Genomic DNA, 15371 nt, shown 5'->3' with positions numbered 1-15371 from the left:
ACATCTAAGTGCTACTAGAGCCATCTTACGTAAAAACCTGAACGAACCTTTTGGCCAAACCAATATTTGCCAGGTTTCTTATAAAACATCTAGTCATTTTCCTTCCTGTGTAAATCAGTGATTCATTCTTTACCCAGTTTGGATCTACCTGTTCATCAACTTGTTGCCCAGTTATGCTTGCAACTTTATTTGGAAGTCGATTTTATCAGATACACACTACTTGAATGCAGAGAATATATCCTCTTTGTCTATATAAATTGTACAACATTTAGCATTCTTTTTTCTCCTTTCTGAAAATTAAAGCTATATTTTTCTTTTTAAATGATACTGACATTTGGATTCCATTTTAAAACAAAATATTATTGGTTTATATTTTGCAATACCAGTGGGAAAAGCCCAAGGTGTCAGATGCTCTGAGAGCCTGTGAAAGCAGACAACTAAATGTGTGATGATTTTTTTTAAATCACGGTGGCATTCAAGTAACTAGATGAAATAATAATGTGAATAAAAGAACTTTATTAGAGGAATGTTTTACATTCTTTATTATACAGTTTTGGCGCTTTTGTTTTCAGGATTAATGGGGAGTACTTTGAGAGAGCACTACCAGTGTACCCTCCCAATGTGGAAAATATGTCTTTTACTTTCTGTGCTTTCCTTGATTCTTTGGGAGATCAGGTTCTATGCTTTATGGAACCAACAATGCTATTTCTCAAACTGGTCCCTGGGATGTCAAAAGGCAAAGTTAGTAAGGCCTGCTGATATTCCTAATAAGTACCATTTGAAAAATGCTCTGCTAACTAATCACCATAGCCATATGCCTGTTTTAGTGGGTACAGTTTGGACATGTTTTCTGTATATAAGCCCCTTTTACTGTAATTACTATCTGTGTACACACTTGATTTTTCCCTGTTATCTGCTTGCTTTTTTCTGGGTTATAAGTTTGGGACTGTAGACTTAACATCGTTTTAGAAATGCCCTATCATATCCGTTTGCAAGGGTAATTAACTTTTTTCTCTTTATTTCCCTGGATTCCCTATAAATAGTGTGTGGTACAGACTCATATAGTGGCTAGAATTACATTGTATGGGATCTTACGCTACCAAACCTGAAAATTGAAATGTATATGAAAAGACTCAAGTAAGGGAAAAGGGAGAACCAGTTACCCTAGATATTTATATCCTAATTTATTCCCTCCTATTCCAGCCCTTAGATAAAACCTCAGATTACTACTGTTTGGCCCATAAGAGCAGGAAAAAGCAAACCCTATCCCCTGGCTAGTGTATGCACAGTGTTACAAGTCGTGGTAAGACTGGGGCCTAAGTAGCATGTCCTCTGTTATTAGGGACATTCCACAACCCTAAATCTTGGAATAATAGTTGATAATTTTGCCTGTCAGATATATTAATCCTATGATTAATTGATAAGCCAGAGATAGGTTGCTGGAATTTAAAGTAATATAACAATTTTAAGAGAAAAATAATTCCTTGGTAGGAAAAATGTTAAAAGAACCAATACTTTACTTGGAAGTTTACAGTAAGACAAATTATAGCCTCATTTATAATTTATACAAAGATATTTACTTGCAGATCCTGCCTAAAATTGGCAGAAATTTTTTGGCAGCCAAATACTTGTTACCAAACCATAAATTTAGTAAAAACTGCTCAAAAGTTATAGTGAATTCATAAAGTTCTTTTAAAATGACACCACTGAGTCCTTTACATGAGAAATAGATATGACCTGAAACCTTCACAAATTCCCAAATAAGTATATGTCTCTAGCATATGATTTTCCTCTAAGATACATTATTGGAAGTTTTAAGTGATTCCTTTTGACCTGGATTCTGTAACTACAGGATTAAAGTCATTTTTAAAGCTGTTTTGTGGCTAGGAGCCGTCACTTTTTAAAGCCTCTTCATATTTTTACTTTTTGTCACCTGAAGAAAAAGGTAATAGACCTGTCTGTAGGTGTGGGTGCTGGCTGGTCCCAAGCTCGTCTCCTGGTGACAGACTGCCCACCTCCCTGGCAGTGCTCACAGTCCATATGCCTGCTGTGACAGTTACAAGACACTACATGACATAAACATTTCAGTGGCCAAAGATAGTCAAGTAGCTGTACTTTAAATGTTTGTGCTCATTTTTTCTTAATAATGTGATTTATTAAATTAAAAAACAAACAAAACAAAAAAACCTCTGGACCAGACATGATAAGATAGGGGGTTTCATTTGAGTTCTAGCTCTTATTGGCCTTGTGGCTTCAAGTAGGCCGTTCTCCCAGAGGTTCCACTTTTCACCTTTAAAATGGGGTATTAATTTTTGGCCTGTTTTACAGGGTGATTGTGAAAACTCGATCATATGTGAGTGCTTTGTCCTGAACATTCTTAAAGTGATATTATTACTCTGTGAAGCCCAGAGCACTATTATAAATAAATGTCTGTCCTAGAATGTCTAAAGCATATTGCTACACTCTTTTAGCTTAGCTGAAAAACCCACCTGGACCTAGATATAGACAAAATAGAAATAAAATATTATAGTTAAGCCTCCAAACTCCAGAATGGGACTTGCCAACTACTATCAAGGGACCAACCACCGGAAATAATTCTTGGCCTTCCCAGTCTTCCCTTGAGTATCCTCGGTTTTATTTGTACTTACTTTTAAACAGCTAGTTCTTGAAAAAACTATTCATAGAAAAACCTCCTTTACAGCTTGTCCTTGATCCTGTTCTTCTTACCCTTCTATTTTAGACCACATTGTGCACATTATAGAGCTGATAGGCAGAATTCCAAGACGCTTTGCCCTCAGTGGGAAATATTCACAGGACTTCTTCAATCGCAGAGGTAGTATTGTTAACATGAGTTTTCATCTAGGCCCCAGGGATGCAACTTCAGGAAGCAGAGCATTCACACCAAGATTGTTTTTACTTATCACTCAAGTCCCACTGGAGTGGGTACCTGATTTTTAATGGTTTTCTGGATTCTCCATTAGATGGATAGAGTCCTCTTCTTCCCATTTAGGACAGAAAGCAAGCTGAAATGCTTTATAAAGAGGTGTGCATGCTACTCTTTCTGCCAATATCTAGAACTGCATTTGTTACCCCTGTTATGTATATCTTTTTTCCCCCTCTTGAAATGTTTGAAACATACAGATCACATTGCATTGATCATAGAACTTCTGGGGAAGGTGCCTCGCAAGCTCATTGTGGCAGGAAAATATTCCAAGGAATTTTTCACCAAAAAAGGTAAAATAAATGTGTTTGTTCCCAGACATTAAGGGGACAAAAGTGTTTAACAATGAAGAGGTAAGTACAGCTTGGGTGCGTGTTCCCGACACCTACAGAAGGATGGTCCTACCTTGAATGCTGAGCTGTGACTTAGCAGACCCTGGAGCTAGACTGCCTGGGTTCAGATCCCAGCTGCTCCACTACTTATGTGGCCTTTGACACAACCTCAGTTTGCTGCTTTATAAATGGAGATTACTTCATATTAAATTAGTTACTATGTATATAGTAGCTGGCACATGGTTGATTACTCCTACTACAGGACTTCTGAAAAATGGGCAGATTTTGCTGAGGCAGTTCTATCAAAGGGCAAGTAGTTTCAGCTTTTTAAGGGCAGGACTACATCTCACCTTGTAGTCCGTGGTACCTAACACAGTCACTTCAACACATCAGTCATGAATTAACTTTATACTTTTAATTGTGTAAGTTATGTTATCACTTATTAGTGAAGAAAACACAAGATAAAACTCTCACCTCAAATTTTTGCCTAGATAATATATGTTGGCGTATTTAAATATGAATTTCTTATGCATTCTAAATATATTTAAAAGCTTAAGTATGAAACAGTGACCTAGAAGGGACTAGAAAACTGTCTGGCCTTTTTTCCATGGTTCCCTTTTTCCTCACAACCTCTACACTAGTGCTGAGAAAAACCATCTTTCTCAACACTTGACAGCAGGCATCCTCAGAAACATTTCTTAATGTTTCTCTTTGAGGCAGGAAAATGGTGAAGTGCTTCATAGTTTCCTCCTTGTGTGCGAAGTCAAATTAACGGCAAGTACCAAGTAGGTAATTAGGCACTCACTGCCCACAGAAGAGACTTCAAATAAGTGTCATGTAAGAAAAAAAATTTAAAGCAGCATTTACCTTAACAAGTCACTAATCATTGACTGTCTTTTTAAAAAAAACATTGTTTCAAGGAGGCAAAAAGTAATGTTCCAGAATAGTACAGAGTGTGATGCAGCTGTATCTGAAAGTTTATTTGTTCTTTTAATTTTGTTACTTTTATACATTTGACATAGTTTTAGCTCTCTGTTTTTTAATCACTGCCTTATTTCGAAGCAACATTTGCTAAACTATTGAGCCAAAAAAAGAGTACCAGCAAATTATTCTTGGTATGTGGTGATAAATTGCCTCTGAACACTGTATGAGACCATGCTGAGTATATAGGCATTTGATATTCATTTTAGTGAATACCTAGTTCCTGATAGGCCTGCCCAATTTGATTGGGATAGAAGATCCTGGAATGGTGGAGAAAAAAATTATTTAAAATTTTTAGGCCCTCATGAAAAATGGAGACACTTCTTTCTAAGGAATGCATTAGAGAAGAGATGTGCTTTGTGAATGGAGAAGGATTAGATTCTGATGACAAAATTTGATTCTTCATAGACTATCTGGATTAGTTCCTGCATTTCCACAAAAGGATCTTGTCACTTGTCAATGTTGGTCAGTTTCTTTTGTACTCTTTACCGTAGGTGACCTGAAACACATCACGAAGCTGAAACCCTGGGGCCTTTTTGAGGTTCTAGTGGAGAAGTATGAGTGGTCTCAGGAAGAGGCAGCTGGTTTCACAGATTTCTTACTGCCCATGTTGGAGCTGATCCCCGAGAAGAGGGCCACTGCCGCTGATTGTCTCCGGCACCCTTGGCTCAACTCCTAAGCCCCAGCCCAGCACCGCAGCAGAGATCACACGCTGGCCCTCTGCCCCTCCCCTCCAAGCATTTCCCTCTTCCCTTTTCAGGGTGAAGCTCTTCCTTCAAGGGTTTCTAGGGTGTTTTTTGTTGAATCCAACATGTTCATTTGGGTTTGCTTATTTGACCCTGTGGAGATCCCCCCACAGCCATTGGGCATCCTAGGTGAATTTGGCCTTGATTGGGCTCTGCCAAAGACTAATGGACTAAAATGTGAAACAGCTTCTCACCCCTGTACCCTTGTCTTTCCATTAGGACATCCTTTAAATTATAAGCATCCTTTTAAAAAGAGCTATGAAGATGTATGAGCTCATCCTTTTATTCACTGACTCTAAGAGTCAAATTTTCTAGTGCATATCCTATTGCCAGCATAAGGATGAGAAGGGGAAAGGGTATTACTTCTGTGTACAGCAGAGATATTAAACTTGCTGTATCCAGGCTGCATCATCTTCCTGGATTGTTTCTGTTGTTTTCTATGTTCACGTTCTTTTCTGCGACTTTTAAACTGCTATCTTTTTAAATGAGCTGTATAAACACCAAATTTGGGTACCATTTTATCACTGTTCAAAGCACTGTCAAATTCCTTTCATCCTTTAATAACTCTAATAAGATCCTCGAATCTTCAGTCTGATTTTTGATGGAAACAAAAATGGAACCACTGACTAGCAATTTCTTCAGAACCACATATATTCTGCAAACTGTCCTTTCCTATGTCTCTTCTGTACTCTACCAGCAGGGTTACTTTGATTGGCTGTTTGTTTTATTTTTTGTTTTTGTTTTTTAATCCCTGGCTGGCACTTTACTCATTGCACTTGAGTTTATTGCCCCATAACTAAAGAATTCAGGATGACTCTAGAAAGGAAAACTGGATTTCAGAGATTTCCCATCTGAGAAGAAACTGTCCTAGAGTTGTCGGTTCTTTTACAAACAGTCCCCAACTTTTATTTACAGCTTTTTCTTTACCTTGTCCAGAATTCAGCCTTGAAGCAGTTTCCCCCTACGGCTTTGCCTTTCTCATTTTCTCAGAGGCTTCATTCAGGTCTTAAATGAAACCCCAGGATACAAGAACCAAGGGGAGGGGGGTGGGATGGCACTTTTTTTAATTGTTGTTTATTTTGAAGGTTGTAGGGGTTTTTTTCTCTTTTTGTTTGGTTTAAGGTTAGCCATTCTCTGCTGCTATTTCTTTGTATAATGTAAGTTTTAAATTTTGAGATGATTGAAATGTACTTGAGGCTTTTTTTTTTTTTTTTTTTTTTTTAATGAGAAAAGGTTTTGTGAATCTTATTTTAGGATGGGCCTCTCCTAGACTTGCCCTAGACATTACGTATATTCCTCGGGTCATATTGAAAAGCAAAAGAGGGACAGGATTGGGGTCACAGTTGCTTGTTCTGCACGGACCAAGTGGGCCTTGGGGATTACAGCATTCTCCAGAAGCGGCTACAGGACTCTGATTTACAGAAAGCCAAGGAGGTGCAACTTGAGGCTCTACTAGCAAAGCACCGTTGAGACTGTTAGGTAGGCAGCTTCCTATACAGGAGATTGGAATCTAGATTCTGTCATTTATCTACCGACAAAGGCAAAGGAAAAAGTGGTGCAATTATTTAATCCATTTAACTCGTAAACATATTACCCTGAATAACTGGCCAGCCATTCATCGATCCTTGATGGATAGTTCTGAAATCAGACATGTTCCTATAGAAAGAATTTGAAGTGAGGCTGTTCTATGCACCTATCAAGAATAAAGAAAACAGATTGTATCAAACAACGGCAGGGAAAATCCTTCAGCAATTCTAATCCACTTTGGGTTTTCAGCGATATATACATCTAAAGCAATACCAGACTAGAACTGAATTCTTTTCTATGCTGTAAAATCACAATTGTGGAATTACAGGAATTCTGGTGATGACATTAAGGTGAGCTAACCAAACACACACCAATAGAAGGCCCTGTTTTAGCAACTGACAGGAGAAATTTTAGTAAGAGAGAACCTGTAACTTTGGAAATGTTTTCCCACCAAACAAGGGCTTTTCCTCTATCACTTAAGGAGCCAGATGAATTAAAAGCCGTAGAAAGAGGCAGCTGTAGAATTTGGTCTTCCAAGCACCCCATGTACCTTTCCTGAACTCAATCATAATGTCAAATTGCCAGGATCTCACTAAAGGATTTCTATTTGCTGTCAGTAAAAAATAAAACCCCAAACACATTTTTATTCTTTCTACTGGTTGCATTGTCTGTTTTCTTTGTAAATGCAGTACAATAAACAAATTATTTAATAACCTACATGTTTCCAGGAGATTTCTGTTTATTTGTTGCCCAAGTTGATCTGACCTAGCTTCAGAATGGAGGAAAGGATTGGTTGAGTTGCTTTTTGAATTTAAATATGCCATGAAACTGGGTAGCTTAAACACATGCCATTTTGGGGGGTTTGTAGCTTTGCTTTTGTCTTTAAATTGGGCGTGAGGTGGGATTTAACAAATTACATTTTGGGAAATTCTAAGAAAATTGTTATTCCCTACATTTGATACCATTTTTGCAGTATTTGGGGGTTTTTTCCCCCACAGATCACAAAGTGCAAAATGTCAGAGTTTTGTGAACTCAAAGGCACTGGACTGATGACCACTATTATACACAGGTTTTCATATACTTGTCTCATTCACCCCTCAGTATAAATTCTTAGAAATGGAATGGCTGGGGCAGAAAGTAAGCACGTTTTTAAGGCTTTTAATAAATGTTCCCTAACTTACGTGGAGAACAGTTGGACTGTTTTGCTATGACCAACAGTGTTTGAATGGGCCTATTGTAATCTCACTCATTTTATTCCTAATAGCCAGTTTGATTTCCCCAAAAGGGGAATATCTTGTTTTATTTTGCATATTAGATGACTAGTGAAATCAGAAGCTTGTTTCATTGGTTTTATTGGCCATTTGTAGTTTTTGGTTATTAGCCTACAATTACCAAGCTTTCTTTTGGCATGCTTCCCTATTTGATGATTTGGTAACATCTTTGTCATTTTTCCATCACATTTTCCAGTTTTTAATTTGCCTTTCATTTTTATTTGTGGTATTTTTGGGCTGCGTTGGGTCTTTGTTGCTGCACACGGGCATTTCTCTAGTTGCCGCGTGCAGGCTTCTCATTGCGGTGGCTTCTCGTTGCAGAGCACGGACTCTAGGTGTGCAGGCTCAGTAGTTGTGGCACGTGGGCCCTAGAGTGTGTGGGCTTAAGTAGTTGTGTGTGGGCCCTAGGGCGCATGGGCTTCAGTAGTTGTGGCGCACGGGCTCAGTAGTTGTGGCTTGCGGGCTCTAGAGCACAGGCTCAGTAGGTGTGGCACACAGGCTTAGTTCCGCCGTGGCATGTGGGATCATCCCGGACCAGGGATTGAACCCGTGTCCCCTGCATTGGCAGGCAAACTCTCAACCACTGTGCCACCAGGGAAGTCCCTATTTATGGTATTTTTAAAGTTATTCATAAAAAGTCCTCCAGCCCTGAGCTACATAAACTGGTTTTGTTTGTTTGTTTTAATTGAGCCATGCTTAAGACATACGTAGTGTGTTCATACTGTAGTGTTGACTAGAATGTAACCTGTTTAAAAAACAACCAAAAAAATTAAATTGGAATTCATCAAACCAGTATGTTCATCAGACTGACAAACTTAGGCAGTTCCTCTAAGCTTTGTGTTAAATGTATGGACCTTGAACTCTGAGGGTTTTGGAAAACTTAAGTTCTAAGGGAGCTTGTAGCTATCTCAAAAGAACTGTCAAACTGAGGTGGAGTTACAGCCCTGAGTGTCCACAGGAGACCATTTAGATGCTCCAGAGCAGGCCCAGGTTACAAATCGACTTCATTACTGCTCATTCTTTTATTTTTTTTATTTTATTTTATTTTTTATTTTATTTTATTTTTTTGCTGTATGTGAGCCTCTCACTGTTGTGGCCTCTCCCGTTGCGGAGCACAGGCTCTGGATGCGCAGGCCCAGCAGCCATGGCTCACGGGCCCAGCCGCTCTGCGGCATGTGGGATCTTCCCAGACCTGGGCACGAACCCGTGTCCCCTGCATCAGCAGGCGGACTCTCAACCACTGCGCCACCAGGGAAGCCCTATTTTATTTTTTTGCGGTACACGGGCCTCTCACTGTTGTGGCCTCTCCCGTTGCGGAGCACAGGCTCCAGACGCGCAGGCTCAGCGGCCATGGCTCACGGGCCCAGCCGCTCCGCGGCATGTGGGATCTTCCCAGACCTGGGCACGAACCCGTGTCCCCTGCATCAGCAGGCGGACTCTCAACCACTGCGCCACCAGGGAAGCCCCATTCTTTTATTTTTGATGCCTGTAGAATCTTCCAGTTTGGCCTTATAAGGAAAGTGATTTGCTCTTAGAGTATCACAAAAAATTGATGATTTATTGATAATAGAATCTGAACTTATATTTGCTCTGTAAATAAGGTCTTATGACACCAGAGAAGTTTCAATAGTCCTTTGTGTTTTGCCCACCAATTTGGTGCTGTTGGAGTTAGCAAAGCATTGATAATTTACAGCTCTTTCTCAGTCTACAAAGCAATATGAAAAGATGTGTAAACTTATATAAAGATAATATACGAACCTTGAGACCTACTGAGGAGGAAGTTTGTTTTTATGTCACTTTAGTCTTGTTTTTAAAAGGTGGAATTTTAAAACTAAAGTGACAAGCATTTGTCTTTTAAGTCCTTGTGCAAATATTTATCCACACCAAGTCCTTATGATATCAGAAATATCTCAGTTCAAAAAAAATATTTGAGATCATTTTGTGTTTAGAAGTTTTAACTAAGTAAGCAAGTTTACATTAGTACCTACTCTGTTACTGACTGTACCATTCCTTGTAAAGGGATGAGGGTTTTCAATACATAGATGATCAATCTGATTTTATATCCTCCCAAGTTCAATTTTTTATCATAATCTTCTCTTTTGTCCTTAATTCATATCTAGTTGTTGCCCATTATAATACAATAACAAGCCTTGCCCTCCCATTTGGCAGAACTGGATTGTGTTATCAGTGTATCAGCTGCCTGCAATTTGAGCTATGTTCATAGAAGTTGTGCCCTTAAGACATTTCATTGGTTGCTTTGGATTTACTAAATATAGAGGAAAGTATGGTCAGTGTTGGAAATTAGTGGACCCTACTATAAATCCTTGAGGTTAGATAGCAAAAGTGGGATGAGTTTGAGGGTTAGGGCCCTTCATTTTCAGCAATTTATTACAAAACAAACATGTATCCATCAGTATGTAAGGTTACTAGAATCTAATCTTTGTTCCAGTAAAGCATTCTAGTAAATGCCCGTTTCAGCAGAAAATTAATTATGAATAACTATGAGAAACAACTTTTTAAAATACTCCAATGATTCTCACCTCCTGGTATTCACACACTCGTGCAATTCCCTCACCTTTAACGTGGGCTGGACTTTGTGATTGTTCTAACAATCAGATTAAGGCAAATGTAGCAGGGTGTCACTTAGATTTGGTTACAAAGGGTGCTTCTGTGCACCTGCTTTTGCTCTGTCTTGGAAGACTTGCTCTGGGGAAGCAAGTTGCCAGGTGAATAGCCCTTTGGAGAGGCCCTCAGCCAGCAAGGAACTCAGGCCTTCCGCCCAACAACCTGTGAGAAGTTGAGTCCTGCAGACAACCACTGAGCTTGGAAGCAGATCCAACACCTTAATTGCAGCCCTGTGAGAAGCCTTGAGGCAGAGACACCTAGCTAAGCCTTGCTGATTCCTAACCCACAGAAACTGAAATGTTTTAAGCCACTGAGTCGAGGGGTAATTTGTTATGCAGCAACAGGTAACTAATACAGAGATGTAAGATAATGAAAGCATTTAGGAAAGACACCCTTCTGGTTCGCATTTCAGATGTAAATGATAAGGCCTTCTTACTTCTCTTGACCTGCTCAGTGCTAGTCACTGGTAAAGCTTGGGCATCACAACCATTCCTGTGCTCCAGCCCAAGGCAGAGGAAGGAGTAAAGTAACTCAACTTGGTTTAGAGGAGTGCTGGTTATTAATTTTTCTGTATCCTTTCAAAGATGATATTTGAGGCATCTTTAAGAATTTAAAGGTAAAGCCACTTGAAAAGGGCTGATAAGCAGTTATTAAGTGTCAGCCAAAATCATTACTTTATTGGAGAGGTTGAATTCTGAGTTTCCTTGATAAAGCAAAAGGTGAAATGCTGAGTCATGTGACTCAAACAGATTTCAGATCGTCCCCAGAGCTGGTCATTAGTAAACATCCACTCCTGCTTTGGTGAAACTCACTGTTCTCGAGAGCAAGGTGTAGGCTATTGGCAGATGCACCTTAAGCCCCCCAGAAACTTCTGTGGACCACCATGGTTGCCATTTCAGAAATATTTTGAAGTTAGGGAGGCTTTTAGAAATATTTCTTTTGCCTTTTATAAAAAAGTAAAATGAGAAATAACTGAACAAGTCTATCTAGAAAAGTCACAAAGCTACAGAATTGGCCAAATTCTGTCACTCATCCATTCATCAAGCTTGCATATGGAATTCCCTGGCGGTCCAGTGGTTAAGACCTCTTTTACTGCAGTTGGCCCAGGTTTGATTGATCTCTGGTCAGGGAACTAAGATCCCACAAGCCACGCAACCAAAAATAAAAATAAGTAATAAATAAAAGCTTGCATAAAGTAGATGCCTGACAATGAAATAATTTTATCAGCACAGGAAAACATGAAAGTGATCATTCTTTTTTTTTTTTTTTTTTTTTTTTTTTTTTTTTTTTTTTTTTTTGCGGTTCGCGGGCCTCTCACTGCCGTGGCCTTTCCCGCTGCGGAGCACCGGACGCGCAGGCTCAGCGGCCATGGCCCACGGGCCCAGCCGCTCCGCGGCATGTGGGATCCTCCCAGACCGGGGCACGAACCCGCGTCCCCCGCATCGGCAGGCGGACTCTCAACCACTGCGCCACCAGGGAAGCCCGAAAGTGATCATTCTTAAATCCCATTCTAATAGTCCCCATCATCAACAACTGGGACAACGCTGGGATACTCATACCTAGCCTATCTGAACTGGAGAAGAAACACTGCACTGACTGGGCAGGTTGTCAGAGTGCACTGGTTAAAAAGCATCTTTTAAACCAGTGCACTCTAAATAATCTCTGCAGCCCAGAATAAGAAGCCTGTTTTCCGTGTCACTGCTGGTTGATCAACAACAAGATCCATTGAGGTTTTGTTTGACATTTACCCATTTTCTGCCTGTGAGAAAACGGCACCCACATTTTCTCTTTACTGAGCAAACAGACAAAAGACCAGAAAAAAAGCACCTGTTCTTCCTGGATCATTCACTGCAGATAATCAACAAAACCCTGTTTCCATTGCAATACATAACATCCTTAGGGCAGGGAACAGCCTAAAGAATCTAATCTTTGTCTTGGCATTTGCTACAGTGAGGTATTACCTAAATTGAGTTCCCCTCTAGAGACTGGTAAAAGATTCACCATTTAACGTACCAAATCCAAAGTTGTATTTTTTTACAGGAGAGTTCATCTATTACTCTAACAAATTACTTGGCCACAAGTAACAACTTTCCAAAACTGGTAGCCCATTCTGATTGGGTCAGTGTGGACACTGAAAAAACGTGATTTTTGGTTCCAAAGGGAAAAAAAGAATTTAGTCTCGAAAGTTTTTAGATCCTAAAGTCACCCAATCCTGATGGATTCAGGCTCCGGTGACCTCTCCAATCCTTACCCATCTCTGAGCATCAATAAGAAAACAAACCTGAAAAGAAAAGAGCAAAGGACCCCCTAAACCTCAACCTGAAATGATCCAGCATGCTTACAGCCACCTCTTCTTCATCGCCCTCTTAGAGCTGGGTGTCAATTTTGGGGTGCTTTCAAACAAGTATCCTCAGTGAATTAGACTGTCAGGGACTCACCTGGGAGGCCCCTAGACATAGACTTGTCCTGCTTTCATTTTACCGAGAGGCCTCAAGAGGGTAAAGCAATTTGCTGGTGTGAAAGGATAGGAAGAGAAAGTGGGTCCCCAGTCAGGAGAGTTAAACACATGTCTCTGAACATCTTGGATGTGATCACTACAGTTCTTCCTCGCTGGAGTTTTCCGGATACAGTAAGAGGTCTTGTCTCAGGAGATTGTCATCCTATAATGAAAGGCTTCAGGATTTCAGGCCTAGAGCAGCAGATACAGGGAAGCATGGAAGGAACAAGTTTCTGTTTCTGAAGAATTTGATTCCCTCATTTTCCATTGTCAGGGAAATAGATGACCTGTGGTATTAAAAAAAAAAAAGATTGCAAGATTATAGAATTTGACATTTTTTAAGCCAATAAAAACACAAAACTTCCCCATGTATGCTCACATTTTGATTCAGTTCTACTCCAGACGTGCAAACTTCCTCACTAGTATATAAGATAGTATCAGTGTCCCTCAAGTAAAAACTCATAAATGTCTTTTAAGATGTAAATAAATGTAGTGCAAGAAAAAGAAGAAAGCAGACAGCTGTAGTTAGCTTTGATTCAGTAATTCCACTCCAGAATTTATCAACAGGAGCAAAAAGTTATCTATGATAGCAGTGTTAAATGCCTAACTAAGGTCTCGTTTAGCAATGAAATGGTACACCAGTACTGTGGAGTTTGTGGCTCTTAAAAACTTCAGTAAGGAACATGGCAAAAACATGAGAAAACATTTATACTCTGTTTACTACTCGAAGTGTGACCCCTACCCAGCAGTGTATCACTGGGGAGCTGGTTAGAAATGCAGTGCTTGGCACCACTCCAACTGAATCAGTCTGAATTTTAACAAGGTCCCCAGGTGAGTTATGCACATTAACGTTTAAGAATCGTAAGTGTGTGTGTGGCGGGGGGGTGGACGATGCTAATTTATCACTATTCAAAAAAGTATGTCTGTGGTCAGAGATGGGAAGGTTCTTAGCAAAAATTATCAATAAGATACTTTAAATGGAGATAATCCCTGCGACCCACACAAAGTGCCTGGCCTGCTGTAAGTCCTCAATAAATGACAGCTATCAGGGAGGTGATACTGTTGTGGGCTATTCCTTCTCTTCCTTCCTCCATCCCTCCCTCCTCCCCCACCCTTTCTTTCTATTTTTTTATTTTTTATTTATTTATTTTTTTTTGCGGTACGTGGGCCTCTCCCGTTGCGGAGGACAGGCTCCGGACGCACGGGCTCAGCGGCCATGGCTCACGGGCCCAGCCACTCCGCAGCATGTGGGATCCTCCCAGACCGGGGCACGAACCCACGTCCCCTGCATCGGCAGGCGGACTTTCAACCACTGCGCCACCAGGGAAGCCCTTTCTTTCTTTTTAAAGGTGTTCCTTCATGTTCTTGTTAAATCACATTTTAGAAACTGAAATGACAATAAGGAAATTAACATGTGTTTCATTTGCAACCAGACATTAAAATTGGTTAAATTCGTGTTTTGCTTTTTGCTTCAGCTATCAGGGAGCAGGGAGCTAAATTTAATACTCAATACACTAATTCTGTTAGCCTAGCTTTCTGTAATATTTGTTTTCTTCTCTATGACTTTTATTTCCTATTTTATTAGGTTTTCCACTATGTCTCTTAAAATCATGTAAACTTCTTTCTGAAAATAAGGGTCCAAATGACAATAATGACTTCTAAAAACAGTCTGTTCTTGTTTGCCAGGCTCCACAAAAAGATGAGTTTATGAAACCACCTGCCTGTTTTAAATTATTTCTTCTCTCCCTGTGCTTTTACCACTTCTAAAGACACAAGTAAAATTAAAGGGTTCCTGTTTGCCCCTCAGTGAAGGTCTCAGATGCCAGCCAGCTCCTGCCCCCTCCCACCCCACACCCACCCCCCTAACCCCCTCTCTCCCTAGGCCCTACAGCCCAGCTTCATGAGTCATTCTGCGAGCCCACAGCACTTCCAAAGGAACACAGACCACTCTCCAATCAAATTACGCACCAACACTCCTGTTGCTTCAGGCTTCCTCTGCAATAAAAAAAAAGAGAAGAGTATGTGTTTACAACCAAGCCTTGTTTTCAGGATAATTCCCTGCACACTATTCCCTCTCCAAACTAGTTCTAATTCCTCTTATTCACTCTCAAGAAAGCTTGCACTTTTTGTTCATAATGTTTATCAGCTTGTGATTCCATCTTGCATGATTGTCTCCCTTACTAGACTTAAGGTCCAAATGTAGACTTCCTCCCTCACTGTACCCCCTGGACCTAACGGTGTCGGTGGGCACCTGGAGCACATGTCCTATTATTGGCTGGGCAGATGGATGATATAAAGAGTGGAGGTACTGGAAAGACAGAAGGTGGAGAGAACTAACATTTATTCATCACCTAAAATATGCAGGTATTGTTGGTGCTTTATATACACTATCTAATCCTCAGCACAATCTTTTATTTTTTTATTGAGGTATAATTTACTAACATAAAACTT

The 15371-nt window shown here is 40.1% G+C and overlaps 1 protein-coding gene across 1 annotated transcript in view; it reads left to right on the top strand.

Moving 5' to 3' along the window:
• SRPK1 (SRSF protein kinase 1) overlaps positions 1-4933 on the top strand; it is a gene marked incomplete at its 3' end in the record, with an annotated part of 33431 nt that extends 28498 nt beyond the window's left edge. The window contains exons 11-12 of the mRNA XM_079712634.1: positions 2741-2833; positions 4749-4933. Coding sequence (XP_079568760.1) covers positions 2741-2833; positions 4749-4933 — 278 coding nt within the window. The remainder of the gene's footprint in view (positions 1-2740; positions 2834-4748) is intronic.
• Between the last annotated feature and the right edge of the window lie 10438 nt (positions 4934-15371).

Source organism: Hyperoodon ampullatus (assembly GCF_949752795.1).
Source record: "Hyperoodon ampullatus genome assembly, chromosome: 10".
Lineage (NCBI taxonomy): Eukaryota > Metazoa > Chordata > Mammalia > Artiodactyla > Ziphiidae > Hyperoodon > Hyperoodon ampullatus.
This window is presented reverse-complemented; position numbering and strand designations above follow the sequence as displayed.